The sequence below is a fragment of the Bidens hawaiensis genome, unplaced genomic scaffold (genome assembly GCF_021521415.1).
Source record: "Bidens hawaiensis isolate Kalapana, Puna unplaced genomic scaffold, B.hawaiensis_p1.1 tig00007139_1, whole genome shotgun sequence".
Lineage (NCBI taxonomy): Eukaryota > Viridiplantae > Streptophyta > Magnoliopsida > Asterales > Asteraceae > Bidens > Bidens hawaiensis.
Window position 1 is genome coordinate 392338 of NW_027491492.1, and position 14691 is coordinate 407028.

The following is a 14691-nucleotide window of genomic DNA, read 5'->3' on the forward strand; positions in this document are numbered from 1 at the left end:
AGACAAAAATAGTTAAAAGGTTGGACTATTGATAATTATCAATCAATACACAAAAAATATGTTTATTTATTTCTAATTTATCATTTCTTTTTAATTCCTTCTAGCATATACTAATTTTCAACACTTTCTTAAAAGTGATGTTTCTTTAACGAGAATATCTCATAGAATAGAATAATAACAAAGTTTCAAAAGTGTTCTAATTAGGTCACTTATGCATATTTATTCTAAATCGAGTTACTAAATCTTCAAATATAGCTTCACCGACTTTTTTGTACGTCAAAAAAAACATGGAGGATAGGATGTGGGGGCGGAATTTGCATTATATGTAGTTAAATTTTGAAAATTTTAAAAAACGTTAATTATATTAAATTTCAAAAATAAAGAATAAAATTCATGTCGCCACTCAACGTCAACATAAAAAAAAGATAAAAAGATTCCCTAAGTGAAATGAAAAAGAAGGCTAAAAAACATGTTAAAACCTTTAATTTAATAAAATATGAAAGTTAAGTGACTTAATTAGAACACTTTTTAAAGTTAAGTGAGCTAATTGAAAGTTAAAACACTTTTAAAACCTGATCACTAATTTTTTCTTTGCATGGGAACTTCAGTTTATTATTTTGAAGTAAAAACCGAAGCAGATCTTGAAATATTTACGAGTCAAAAGCGTAAAAAACTCGATCGTCGATCTTCAGTTTCCTGCTTCATTGTTCTTGAAGGAGTTTCGGCGAGCCGATGCCAGAATAGTCTTGTCTGCAACTATAAAATAAGCCGCTCCAGCCACTATAAGTTTATATAAATTCATGCACACAATTATGTAATACAAAAACATAAATTAATATAAATAAAATTTTATATAAAAATGTAGCTAACCAGTGGAAACAACAAGAGCTTGTGCAGTGGAATTGAGATTAGCTCTTCCCCATGGTAGCATCCTTGCAACAGCCACCTGCATTATGCATGCAGGTATACATATAGAGTTATGTATGTATATGTAGACAGGGAAAATGATCAAAATGTCTATTAATTTAACTTGCAAAATAAACATTTTGCTCATTTAAATGTGGTTTTCCCGTATGTCCACCCCAAATCTCGTCAACCCGCTTACCTAAGGGGGTGTTTGGTACAGAGAATGGAATTGTAGAGAAATGGAATAGAGAAATGGAATTGCAGAGAAAGGGAATTGGTCTGGAGAATGAGAATTGACTGTTATGTTTGGTAGTACAGAGATTTCAGTAGAGAAATATAGCTGAGAATCATTTCTCTTGTTTGGTAGTACAGAGATTTCAAGGAAGGCCATGTCATAAAGAAAAGTTGACGTGCATTTGTGTGTCATCTGTTTTTGACACTCGTTTATGACACGTCTTTTACATGCATTTTTTACGCCCATTTGCGTGTCATGTTTTTAGGTGTTTTATAATAATAATTTTTTTGGATGAATTACTAATTTTCACATTAAATGACAATTAATGTCTCAAAATATATAATAAAATAAATACATTGAACATTACAATACATTTCATACAATATTTCATAAGATACAAATTACAAACATCTCAAAATTAATATCAATGTCAATACAAAATTTCACCGGAATATGAAGTTTGCCACAAAAGTCGATCATTCTTCACAAATTCCATCAATAGGTAATAATTTGTTTCCACTAAGTAACTAACAGGACCAGGTAACAAAATATATTTCACTAGCTAGCACAAAGATAATCTGGTAACAAGTTGTTTGCATGTAAAATTTATTAAAAATGATGATTGATAACTCACCAGCATGCTGAAACATACTCGCTGTAAGGTGGTTGTGAACGAATGCTCGTGCAGATCCAAAATCATATATTTTTATTACATCCTTGGTAACAGAAAGTTAACTGCAATATGATACAGAATGTGCCAACATTCATCCATAAGAAAGTAGAAATATACTAATACTACCAAACATTAACAGTTTATCCACATTGATAGTTAAAACGGCATACTAATTACCTGTAAAAGAAGAGATCAGATGTGTTTCCCATTTATTTTTCTTGAACCAGCAATAACTAGTTTTATACCAGTCCGGTGGACGGCTCCGGTGGACGGGTTGTTTAATGTAATAATGTCATACTATCTTTCTTTGTGTTGCCCTCTTTCTTCACCATTTTAGTCTTTTCCATCTTCATCTTTATGGCCATCGGCTATCACTGACTGGTCATTAAGACGTAATTAAGGTAATCTTCAAACTTGATCTCACCTGAGTCATCAAGAAAAGAAGAATTTTTTTATTAGCTCAAGACAGATCTAAGATCCAAATAGACAACTTTCTACATTCTTCAAATCTGTAAAATAGCAAGTACTCATCACCTATTTATCCAAGAGATTTCAAATCCTTTTCTTGCCTTTTTCTACAAAAGATTAACCAAAATAAAATAACTATTAGCATAATATAAACCAGTTGAAGACATGATATAAATGAAAACAATTTTATTATATAAAAAAGTGACTTACTATTCTTGCAACTTAACAATTGATCTCGGCATCATCTAAATCATTATTCTTCTCTTGACATTGGGCTTCCAACTCAACTCAGCAATATCAATCAATCGCCATCGCCTCCGCCTCCGCCTCCTCCTCCACTTTCTTATGACATGTCCAGTTTCTTGTCTGTCATTAAGGGGGTTGGCTGCCATTTGTAAAAGTTCAGCAAACATGTAAGCTTAATAAACAGAGTGAAACAAAGATACGCTTGTTACCCATCTTTAGTAAGTGAAAGATTTTTAGTTTTAGTCTGCAATCAGTCTCTCTCTTTCTGCATCTATAATCAAAGTTGAAAACAATAATATCAATAACTGTAAAAAAACAAATAACAAAACTGATTGTGTGCTTATAAATATATTTACCTTTACTTTCAGTTTTTCGTTCTCTCAAGTTTCATTATTTTCATCCCAAAATGTTGCTTAAGAGTCATAATATCATATCTGACAAAATGTGTATATTAATAACATTTATAAAAGTAAAAATTTAAAAAAAATGTCACACTTCTTTCTGCAAACATTTATTCAGTTTGTGTAGTTCTTTATCTGTGGAGTCTTGTAGAAGAGTGTGCCCCCACCCTTATGCTGCTTCATCTATAACCCTGCAGGATCCCCTGTATATATTTAAGTTACCTCCATGAGACAAAAGAAAACTAAATATAACAATTTATGCAGGTTTAGAGTGTCCTTACATGAAAAATAACAAAAAAATGATCATCTCATGGTCATTTTTCAACTGGTAAAACAACGGAACTGTGGTGTGCAGTGTGCTAAGTCGGTTGTAGGGGGCTGAAGTCTAGGCCTAGAAGCCCTATTCTTATGGTCCCTATACGCTTTAAGATCCTAACAGTATAAAATTTAAAATAAATAAAAAGAATAAACTGGCAATACTTCATTAGTATGAAAAATTCAAGTACTCACAGTGTTTTAAAAGATGTGTTACCAAGAGGTGGACAAACTGAGTCTGCTTCTCCCAAGTCACTAATTATCAATTACCACAACTAATCATAATTTCAACCAAATTAACTAATGTGATATTTAAGATATTACTCACAAGTCTGGTAATGTCAAAAGTGTATTGGCCTGTTCAATCCCACTAGCTTAGATCCACCTGTTATCCAGAAATTCTAATTAAATATGACGGTAAGCAAATATCTCACAAGCTTTTGAAACTTTGCCATCACCATATGTAATCAAGGATCTTCACATGCTACTACCAGACGTCTACATGAATATTCATTTGTCAACATAATGAATCATCACAAAACTATATATAACAGATCATAGCAAAATAAGGGATGACACCTCACACAACTATGTATAACAGATTGTTTTCAGATCATTAGTGACCTTGAAGCAACATAATGGTAGCTATTACTAAAATTATAGATTTATAGAAGCAAATTAGCTGAAAAGATAATTATAGAACCAAACAAAATTATTGTTGAACATGGCCGCTAGCCACCATGAGGGTTTAACAAACAGCAAACAAGACCCACAGCCGTCAGTCACGGGGCTTTACATCAGAAACCCTAACCAGGCCACCACACCACCGTCACCTAGGGTTCAGAAATTGAACCCGACAACAGTAGGCAAACAGGGGCGACAAACGACCATCACATCGCAAATAGAGGGAGAGAAAAAGAGCATTTCTGATTATGATTAAGGTTTTGTGGGAAAGCGGTGGGTACACACAGATGGAAGAAAAACCAACTTGATACAGCAAGCACAGACAAACTACACAGAACTCAACATCTCAAAACCCAGTTCGTACGATTAATAAATGTAGAAACGTGAAATGAATCTGACCTGACCCATGACGATGTTTCCACGGACTTCGAGATGAACGAACCACGACTTGCTTGCTTCTGCTCCGACCGCTGCTGTGATCTGCGGTGACTTTTGGGGGTGTGGAGGTGACCGCTAAGAAATCCAGAGGATCTCTTGTTCACAGACACAAAAATATGGTGGTGGCTCTTATTGAGCTATTTTTACCAACTCTTGATAAGGAGGTGGAGACCTCCTTATATAGGGAGCCTCATGGCCACCATCATGGTACCCTAATGGGCCTAGCCCAGTTAGGGTTACCTCCACAAAACCCCCTCAGCCCAATAACAAATGTATTAGCCCATATAATAAAATAAGCCCAAAACATAATAAATTAGGGTTCTTAGTACCATACCCCGACAATAATAATAAAGTGAAAAGGAAGCTGATATATATGGATTGAATGCTTATGGATCTGTTAATCGGAAATTTGAACCATACCTTGTTTTGGGTTGCGGTGCTCTGAAGGAGGAAGCTGGTGATAGAAGTGAAAAGGAAGAGAATGGAAGTGAGAAATGAAACCTAGAGAAATGATTTCTCCGCTTTTTTTAGAGAAAAGAAATCAGGGAAATGGAAATGGTTTATTTCCATTTCTCACCTCTTTCTTTCGTAAACAAACAAGAGAATTGTTTCCATTTCCATTTCTCACCCCCCCCCCCAATTCTCTGTACCAAACACCCCCTAATAGTCTTCACCGACTATATTTTTCAACCGACCAGGTCACGCCACATGTAAAAAATCCCGTCGAGATTTTGAGAAAAGAAAAATTGTCGAACCGTCACAGTTTTTTCATTTTTTCTTTTTCTTTTTGGCCTCCACTGAGATTTTTCGTCTTCCGATTTTTTTCTGATTTTAGTGAGATTTTTTTTGACACGTAGCAGAATCTTATTGTTTGAAAATCTTGTCGGGTGATTATAAAGTAGGTGGATAACCGTCACATTTTTTCTTTTTTTGCCTCCAACGATATTTTTCGTCTTCTGATATTTTTTCTGCTTCTACTAAGATTTTTTTGGCACGTAGCATAATCTTGTTGGTTAAAAATCTCGTTAAGTGATGATTATAAAGTAGGCGGATGAGTAGACAAACTTAATTCAGGGTGAAAATGTTGTGAAAAAGCTTGTTAAAATTTTTTTGAATAGCAAATTTATTTCCACCAAAATCCCTCAAACCTTGTATTTGCAAGGATTTGAGCCCATCACCTCTATTTTAAAAGAGTAAACACCATACCACCAAACCATTAGGTCATGGTGTAAAAAAGCTTGTCAAATGAACATTTTATTTACCTCGAAAATAAATAGACATTTTACACATTTTCCCATATAGATATAAATATTTGAGGTGGTTGCTATACAAACGCTACCCATGTACGCTAGTGTGTGTTTGTTACATCTTACTATATATGTTCTATGATGTCAAATCAAGCCCACTGTCTGTCACATATACAGTCCGTATGATAAAGCGAAAAATAGTTATATGGGCCTTGTGATTTGCATATCATAAGATCAGTTTGCCCATTTTCCTTTATCATACGGGCCGGTTAACACATTAATGATGTATGATGAATGAGCATGAGGTTGAATTAATTGAACTAACAGTTGGAATAGCAGTGAGAATTGCAGCTATTCCAGCAGCCTTGGTTCCAGCAACGACTCCATCTAAACAGCCAACACAAAAGTATATATACTTTAGTCATCTAATTTGAAATTTGAAATTAAAATACATATATAAAGATAACATGCAACTACCATGAGACTGTTTCTTGGCTAGTTCTTGGTTAAATGAAGCCATTAGTAAAAGTTGGTAAAGTTGAAGTAGTTAAGGAAGTAGTGAAGTGATGACTTGGTATTTATTAGTAGTGAAGTCGGTTGTTTTCAAAATATTATTTTTAATTTTAATAAATTTACATAAAAGTGCTAGAATAGTAGATGAGACATTTGTTTGTATGCTACTTTTTTATTTGTACTTTATTTTATTTTTTTTTACATGTTTACTTTTCATGTATCATTTTTATTTTCTAGAAACATGGGCGACGTATACATTTAAAACATTTCTTGGCCGGTTGTTATGTTAGGGACTTAGGGCAAGAGCCCAACTTTATGTTGAGGTGGCCGATTGACGTGGCAGTTTACGGATATGTCAGTTTAAACTTTACTGTGTATATGATAGTGACGTGAAACTTTAACTAATATTGTCTTTAACAACAACACGTTACTTAATGATATGAGAAGATATTATAGGCACTAGAGAGTAAGTTTTCACAAACATGTTTAAAATCATATAGTTATACCTAAAAATATGTTTAGTTTTGTATATTTTTCATTAAAATTTATTGAAAATCTCGTGGGGTTGGGTAGTGTTTTTTTTCTGAAAATATGAACATATCTATATCCTGCTACTATATCTAGGGATGTTCACCAGCACAACATTCTATGCCTATGCCTATGCCTATATTTCATACCAATATTAATTTTGTAGTTTACTTTTGTAACACCAAACACATGAACTAAAAAATATACTTTTACATAAGTAACATAACATGAGTCTTGTTAGTAAAAACCTACTTTTATGTAAGTTAAAAAACCAGAAAATGGTACATTTATCTTGTTATATTTTATAAAAAATTAATATTTCAACGTGGAGATATAAAGTTAAAAACTAAAGCTGTCATTTCGTAATGATTTTCTTTGGGAGGTGGGAAGTTGCAGTTACCCACTAGACCATGGTAAGCCTATCACAGTTTCCTTTAGGTGTTGCACTATCTCAGTTAGAAACACGTGTCTTGAACCGCATTAAAACATCGGTATACGTACCTGGGACAGGTCAAGTGGGCTTTGGCCTGGAGGTGCACCGAATACCAGGTTCTGAATCCGACCTGTGAGATTAACCCGGAACCGGTTCATACTCGTACCTGACCCACAAGTATGACCTGTATTGGATTTCTTCCTGGAACCAGAACTGACCCTGACTCTCCGGAACCGATACCGGGAATGCCCGATTAAAATCCGACCCGACCCGTAACCCGAAAAAACCCGGAACCGATTCCTACCCGATCTGGTTTTGACTTTTGTTGACCATACCCGGAACCTGTTCTGTTCCTACACGGTTCGGGTTCCTGAAAATACACGGTTTGCGCACCTCTAGATATATATGGGTCTGACTAAGGGTGAACATATTATTTGGTTCACAAACGAATTATAAATCCGGTTTAAGGAGTGTTTGGGTGAGCTTTTAAAATTTGTTCATTTGCTATTTGTTTGTTGAAATCAAAAGATGTTTGGTAAAGAAACTCCAAAAGCATCAAAATAGAGCTTTTCAAAAGTTACTTTTGCTTTTTAAAAAAACAAATAAGCAAAAAAAAAAACAATTTAAAAAGCTTCCACAAACACCCCCTTAGTGATATCGGTTTGAGATCTTCTCCGCTCCGTTGATACCGCTTTAAAAACAGTTAAAATCAAACCATCCTGCTTAGAAGAAAACTGTTATGAATTATGATCCAGCCCGATTCAAGTCCGATCCAGGCCCAAGTTAAGAGTTAAAAAAATAGGCCCAACCAGGTAAAGAGCGGTGATATAAGGAGTAAACGAAGAATAGCATAGGTATGAATGAATTTGTAGAAGAAACTCTGTTCTCTCGTCTCCTTCTCTTGTAATAGGATTATGTTTTCCCATCTCTTTCTTGTAACCAATTTCTTATGAATTAATGAATTACGAACTGATTACCCCATAGATCTCTCATGTTGATTGTTAGTTTTATCGGTTCACTTCATTGGTGCTTTCATTGATCCTTAGCATAGATGGCTTTGGAAGAACTCTTAAATGAACATCCAAGATTACTCCGTTTCACTGGATCTAATCCCGCCATATGGATATCCCAAGCTGAACAATATTTTCACTTTTATGCGATCAACGATAACGAGAGGTTTCCTTATGTCATCGAATCCTTTGATGATGAGCCATTCTGGTGGTTCAACGGTTGGCATCGAAGTTCAGACTTGATCACCTGGAATGATTTCACTACTGCAATGATTACTCAATTCCAGACTACTTCCGTTGATCCAGTTGCAATTGAGGCATGCTCGATTCACCAAACTCAAGCTGCAATTGATCCGATTCAGGAACCAACTCTAATTTCTTCCATGTTTGCTGCTGATTCCATTGACACTCTGTCATTTACATCAGGTCTGCTTCACTTTGTTTCGTTACCGTTTGTTACCAGTGCTCTCAAGGTGTTTGTGACATTCGTCAATTTCGGGTCTCGTTTGTATTCGTTTTTGTATTCGTTTACATGTAAACCGATCCATTTTGTAAACCAAAGCTTATGATATAATCAAAATGATGGATTTTATGTTACAATATTGTTTTACACTTGTTGGGTCTTGAAAACATTCTTTTTGGTCCTTAAAACTCCTTAAAATGACTTAAACCAAACTTTGGGGACTATTATTGCCATTTACCAAAAACTTGTTTGACCATTTCAACCATCACATGCATCTTTACCCTATTTGTATGACCATACTCTTACCATTTTAAAAGCAAGGCTCCATACACCATTTTGGTTGTTCATCTTCTCCAAAATCTCTCTCAAATCCAATGATTCATCTTCAACATTTTGTTATTTTGATTTCTTAAGGTCAACTAACTATAGTCTTTCATTTTAACTTGTTCATCTAATATTACAAACACTTGAATATGGTGGTACAACATATATATAATACACACCCCTTGTTTCCTTTATTTGTTACTTCACAGACTCCGGTTGGTTAAGTTTCGAATGTCATAAGGCAAGGCTTCATGGAGGACTTCGTGTTCTTGATATATATATACACACACATAACTTATTATACATATCACTTATGACTAACTTCTAACCCTTTTAGTTTGTTCATCTTATTTACAAGTTCCATGGTGTGGGTTTGTATAAGACTAACCTCGGTTTAACCGAAACTAGTCCAAACCGTAAACCGAACTTTTGTTTACTAGTTTTGTTAAAATAGTTGTTTAAACATGTTTATTGCTAGATTTGAGTTTCAAAAATCATTTTTACAAGTTCTTTGATATTAAGCATATGGAATCCATCTATGAACTCGTTGGGAGATGGAAACCGAACTAAACTGAAACTTTTGCTTAAAAGACTTGTAGTTAACTTTTTAGTTGTAAAATTTAAGTTTTCTTCATTTATAAGCCAATATACAAGTTCTATGATATTTGGGCATGTAGAAACCATCTATGAACTATTTGTGAGATAGAGACCGAACCAAACCGAACTATACAGACTTTTACTCGCTTAAGACACACAAGTGTGTTTTTAGCTATCAAGACTTGTATATTTCTTTAAAAATAGTTTACAATCTGATTTTAATTATTTTCTTAAGTACTTGGAATTGTTGGATCCAACTTGATCATATCACATAGTTTGGACCGACAAAACCGAACACTCGCTTAACGTGCGTTGTTAGTTCTAAACAATAGATCTACATACTTGGTTAAGTGTTAGTATATTTTAATGAGTTATCTCATAACAATTAATATGTTGGAAAGTTGACTTTGGGTTTGACCATTTGTCAAGACCCGAATCGACAACCCAAACACTCGTTAAAAACCCGTTTTAGTATCTTTGTCACAAAGGAACTTGCATTTTAGCATTTTTCCCACCTTATTACTTAACATTGTTTAAGTAAATATTAAGGTTAGATACTTTAACCCGGTTTCGAGCAAACTTACATTTTTAAAGGATTGTTATTATAAATTCTTAAATAGTTACATTTTAAACCTTGAACTTTAATTGTTTACTTTTTGCAACAATTATTTTATTTAAAGATCTTCAAGACAACCATTCTAAATCCAAGATTTTATTGTCATTTAGGCCTTGCTCGTTAAACTTCATCCATCCGGTTATTCATCTTTTACCGATCAAGTTTTATACTTGAACGTAAGTAACTTCATACCCCGTTTTCTATCTTTTATTTTGGGGGTGACATTTCATTTTATCTAAACTAAATGTTTTATACCTGGGTCTTAAACCACAAACGTTGTTGTATAGTTTACTTGAATAATTGCTCGATTTGGTGTTCTATGCTTATTTGCCTATGTGTTTATCGCTTTTGGATGGTGGAACTATAAATCCTAGACCATTTGGCAACCCCTCATGGCAAGGTGTCGTTAACGTAATGCAACTAACGATAACTATAAAATCCTAAACTATTTGGCAACCCTTTATAGTTGGGTGTCGCTAACTTGTCAGCGATAACTATTTATCCAAGTTTATAGCTATTATTTATGGTTTTGTATACTAGTTTTGTGGCTTTTCATACTACATATCTATTGTTCAAACTTATAAATTGCTCACCAACCTTTGTGTTGATAAACTTTATTTTATGAAATGTTACAGGTTTGCATCTAGGTTGATTTTGGAGTTCGGTGAAGAAAACGTCACAAATACCGTTAGGATATTAGCAAAAATGAACAATATTTGATTTGATATATTTTGTTATATTTTGTTGTATTTGACTTATGAATATTTGGTTATGTGACATTTTCGATGTTGTGAAATGAAATGAGTTTGTTAAATATTGTCGCTTTAAATAGTGTCATGCGCTTATGAGCAATCTGTCACACCCCGGCATGACAAATTGGTATCAGAGCCATGACAATTAAGATAGGTGGTTAGACGTAACGACCTAGAATTGTTATGCTTAGGGTCCTATACGTGTGTTCATACGTGTTTACTCAATTTAATTGTTCATATCGCATGTTTATTTATAAACTTGTTTAAAATTCACCAATATCCTAAATGTTCACATACACACACTTTCATAGTATTTCCAAGGTATCCTTACCTTACAACGCAAAAAGTAGATTTTCATTGTGTTTTATGGATTACAAGATTAACTTGGATCCCGTTGTTTCAAATCCCTTAAAGGTTGCGTTTATATCGGGTTTGTAGCCATCATAGAAAACGAGATGTTCGATGTTTCAAGATTAACTTAATCGTTGCACCCCGGCATGTTCCGCCGCCTTTGGTCGGGGTGTGACAGTGTTCGATGAAATGCCTGATAGTATTACCTATGTAATTGCCAATGAAATTCATGCACCCGTTAGTGATGAGATATTAGCAATTCATAATGACTCAATGAATGGTGTTCATGAGCCGCTCGGAGTAAAGGATCTTCAAATGGATATATTAGATTCCGATTTTGTGCTTCAACATGTTGTTGGGTATTCTCTACTTCAGGGTGAGGAACACGGGTTGTTCAATATGGTCGCCTGAGTTATTGCAGATTTTGAATGGAAACCGGGATGGCAATGTGGGTTGGTTGTGCAGTCCACCGGTACCGTGATGCTGACCCAACCATTCATAATAGTGTTTTCTACCAATCATGTTGCGCATGAACCTACCAGTTTGATCTTTTTTCCTAACCACTTAGAACCTCATTCAGAGGAACATAACTTGTTCGTACTAAAATTAGGTACTCCTAAGTTATTGGTTACCTTTGGATTTGATCCGGGACCACGTTTTGATTCTGCTATTTCAGTGGAAAGCATCTATTTGGCTCTATATCACAACAAATCCAACCTTGATGTGATGACTGTTATTGTTCATAATGACACATGCCAGATGAATTTGGATGCTTATAGGGCTTGCGTTAATAATCGTTTTCATCTTGTTGGTGATGCTCTACATGGCAGTGTTCATCATTTTTGCTGGGTTGATATCCATAACCATGCAGACGAATATGCACTTACAGAATTTGAGCAACAATATGTTCTTATGATCACTAATACTCCATCTCTTCTTATGGGTTCGAACGCACACGATGTGACTGCCTCTCAATTTGGTTCTTCTTGGAAGGTATCTAAATCATATTTTCTTAATCAGTTTATTGAAATTCCACCTACTACACTTCTATATTATGTAACCAGCACTCCTATTCCACACCACAGGTTTGGTAATTTTGGTATTCTCCTTGATGGTCTTCGTTTAAAAATTACTGTTAAATTCCACAAAACAGAATTGCTTTGTGATCCGTGTCAAGCTTTTATTTCCATGTCTTCTTTTCCTATTGATGCTCAGACATTTGAATCCAATAGTGGTCCTCCTTTTGGGTTTATAACAGATTCGTCTAGGGTTACTCGGTTAGCCGACCCGTTTGATAAATTGCTTGCGCGAACTTGGCTGTGGTCTACCAGCACCATACTCTTCCTTGCCACACAACTTGGTGCTCCTGATATGGTACTTCAGTTTAACGTTTGGGATAAACGTGTTCGTTGGAAAGGCGGTACAACAACCTTGCTCTATTTTCGAGCTAACAAACAACCATCTCGGCATGTTGTACCTCATGAATCAATCTCGGACTCTTATGCATCTTCATACCTACATCCGAATTCCTATGACTCGTACGTGGCAGCAGGTGCGATTTTACTGACGGCTATTGTAACTATATCTAGCTTCAGTTCTGGTGGGAATTCAAGCGGTACTACTTTTGGTTCAAAACAATTTGGCCTGAATATTGGTAGTTTTACTAATTTCCTTGTCGGGTGTGATTCGAAGTTTGGGGATAAATGGTTAGGGAGGAACTTTGTTTTTGATCCGGGTCCATTTTTTGTTAACTCGCCTTCTTTTGATCGAATTATGAGCATGTCTGAACTTATAGCCACGACTTTGTTAGAGTGTCTTCGTTTCTCACATGTTCTTAACCAACAATTTCAACATCTTGGTGTGACCTCTGTTACATCACATACAACAATTGGTTCTCCCTTTAACTATCCTTTGTGCCATATCTTGTATACACCACGCAGTATCTCTCACGCAATGGTTGATTCAGATTTCCAAATTGCTATTAATGGGTGTGATGATCAGGTGTTGATGGTAAATATGGGACTAATTTTGGGGGGGTTTCAATGTTTATGGGCTGTATGGATCATAACAACGATGCACTTGCAGAATTATCAAAATCGTGTCACTCTTATTCAGATTTATCCACTTCGATCTTGTGTACATGCCAAAACTTTGTTTCACACTGCAAAACTTCAACCGTGACTGATTTTAAACGTAGAGTTTTCACGAAAAATTCACTAGATATTTCAAATTTTGTTTGGAAACCAGGCTGGCTATATGATTCGACTAGGAACTTTAGGACAGCTCCTACAAGGCACATGCTATTAGTGAAAGCCCGAAGGGGCATGTCTCATGTTCTAACATGTGTTTTGGTTGTGAAGTATGAAGACAATAAGATTCAAGTCTAAACCTTTATTGTATTGATTGATAAGTTGCTATAATTACTTGATTACAAATAACCCCTATTTATAACCATACAATTACTTGTTAGACAAGAATAGGAGGAAAACTAACTCAATAACCCCCTAGGTTTGTAAGTGCGACAACTAGGTCCCCGCACTTACGCAAGATTACACTAACAATCACCCCCTAATCTTGTGACACCGATGAAGCTTCGCATCTCGTTAAACTTCAACCGTGGCAACGCTTTTGTAAGGATGTCTGCTCTTTGTAAATCTCCAATGACATGCTCCACCTTGATTTGTTCTCTCTCGATGCACTCCCGAATGAAATGGTAACGTGTGTTGATGTGCTTGCTTCTCCCATGAAAAACAGGGTTCTTCATTAAGGCAATAGCCGATGAATTATCCACCTTCAACGTCACGATCTCATCCTTTTCTCCGGTCATCTCTGACAACAAACCCCGAAGCCATAAGGCTTGACATGCAGCCGATGTAGCTGCCATAAATTCAGCCTCACATGATGATAACGCTACCGTTCCTTTTTTCTGAGAAACCCACGATATCGGTGATGTACCATAGTAGAAAATCAAACCTGATGTACTCCGACCATCATTCATATCCACCGCATGACTACTATCACTATACCCGTGCAACATACTGTTTCCGCCTCTCGAGTAAGTAATACCAAAGTCTAGTGTACCTCTTAGATATCGGAGAATATATTTAACCGCTTGAGCATGAACTTGAGTTGGTGATTGCATGAATCGACTTGCATAACCAACCGAGTAGCTCAAATCGGGTCTCGTATGAGTTAAATACCGCAAGCTTCCGATTATCTTTCTATAACCGGTCGAATCTACCTTCGGATTTTCATCTTCCTTTGACAATTTTAAGCCTGGTTACATAGGAAATTGAGTCGATTTGCACTCCCAAAGACTTGCTTCTTTTAGGATCTTCGTTGCATAACCACTTTGCTTTAACGTTATCCCATGATCACTTTGCTTCACTTCGATCCCGAGATAGTAATGCAACAACCCGAGGTCACTCATCCCGAACCTTGACTCCATTTGTCTTTTGAAATTTGCAATTTCTTGCACACTTGTACCCGTG

General features: G+C 35.5%; 1 protein-coding gene across 1 annotated transcript; it reads right to left on the bottom strand.

Moving 5' to 3' along the window:
• Nucleotides 1-565: 565 nt before the first annotated feature.
• Nucleotides 566-6135, bottom strand: LOC143634622 (early nodulin-93-like). Its single transcript, XM_077102652.1, has 4 exons — nt 6091-6135; nt 5939-6000; nt 871-946; nt 566-780 (listed from the first exon to the last, which is right to left on the bottom strand). Exons 1-4 carry the CDS (start codon nt 6131-6133, stop codon nt 689-691), a joined length of 273 nt encoding a protein of 90 aa, XP_076958767.1. The 5' UTR covers nt 6134-6135; the 3' UTR covers nt 566-688.
• Between the last annotated feature and the right edge of the window lie 8556 nt (nt 6136-14691).

Bases quoted from the DNA above. Each gene is read 5' to 3' on its own strand.
- LOC143634622 (XM_077102652.1), bottom strand. From the start codon at position 6,133: ATGGCTTCATTTAACCAAGAACTAGCCAAGAAACAGTCTCATG. The intron at 947-5,938 runs GTTAGTTCAATT...TGCATAATGCAG, and splicing joins TTCTCACTGCTATTCCAACT to GTGGCTGTTGCAAGGATGCT. The intron at 781-870 runs GTTAGCTACATT...ATAAACTTATAG, and splicing joins AGCTCTTGTTGTTTCCACTG to TGGCTGGAGCGGCTTATTTT.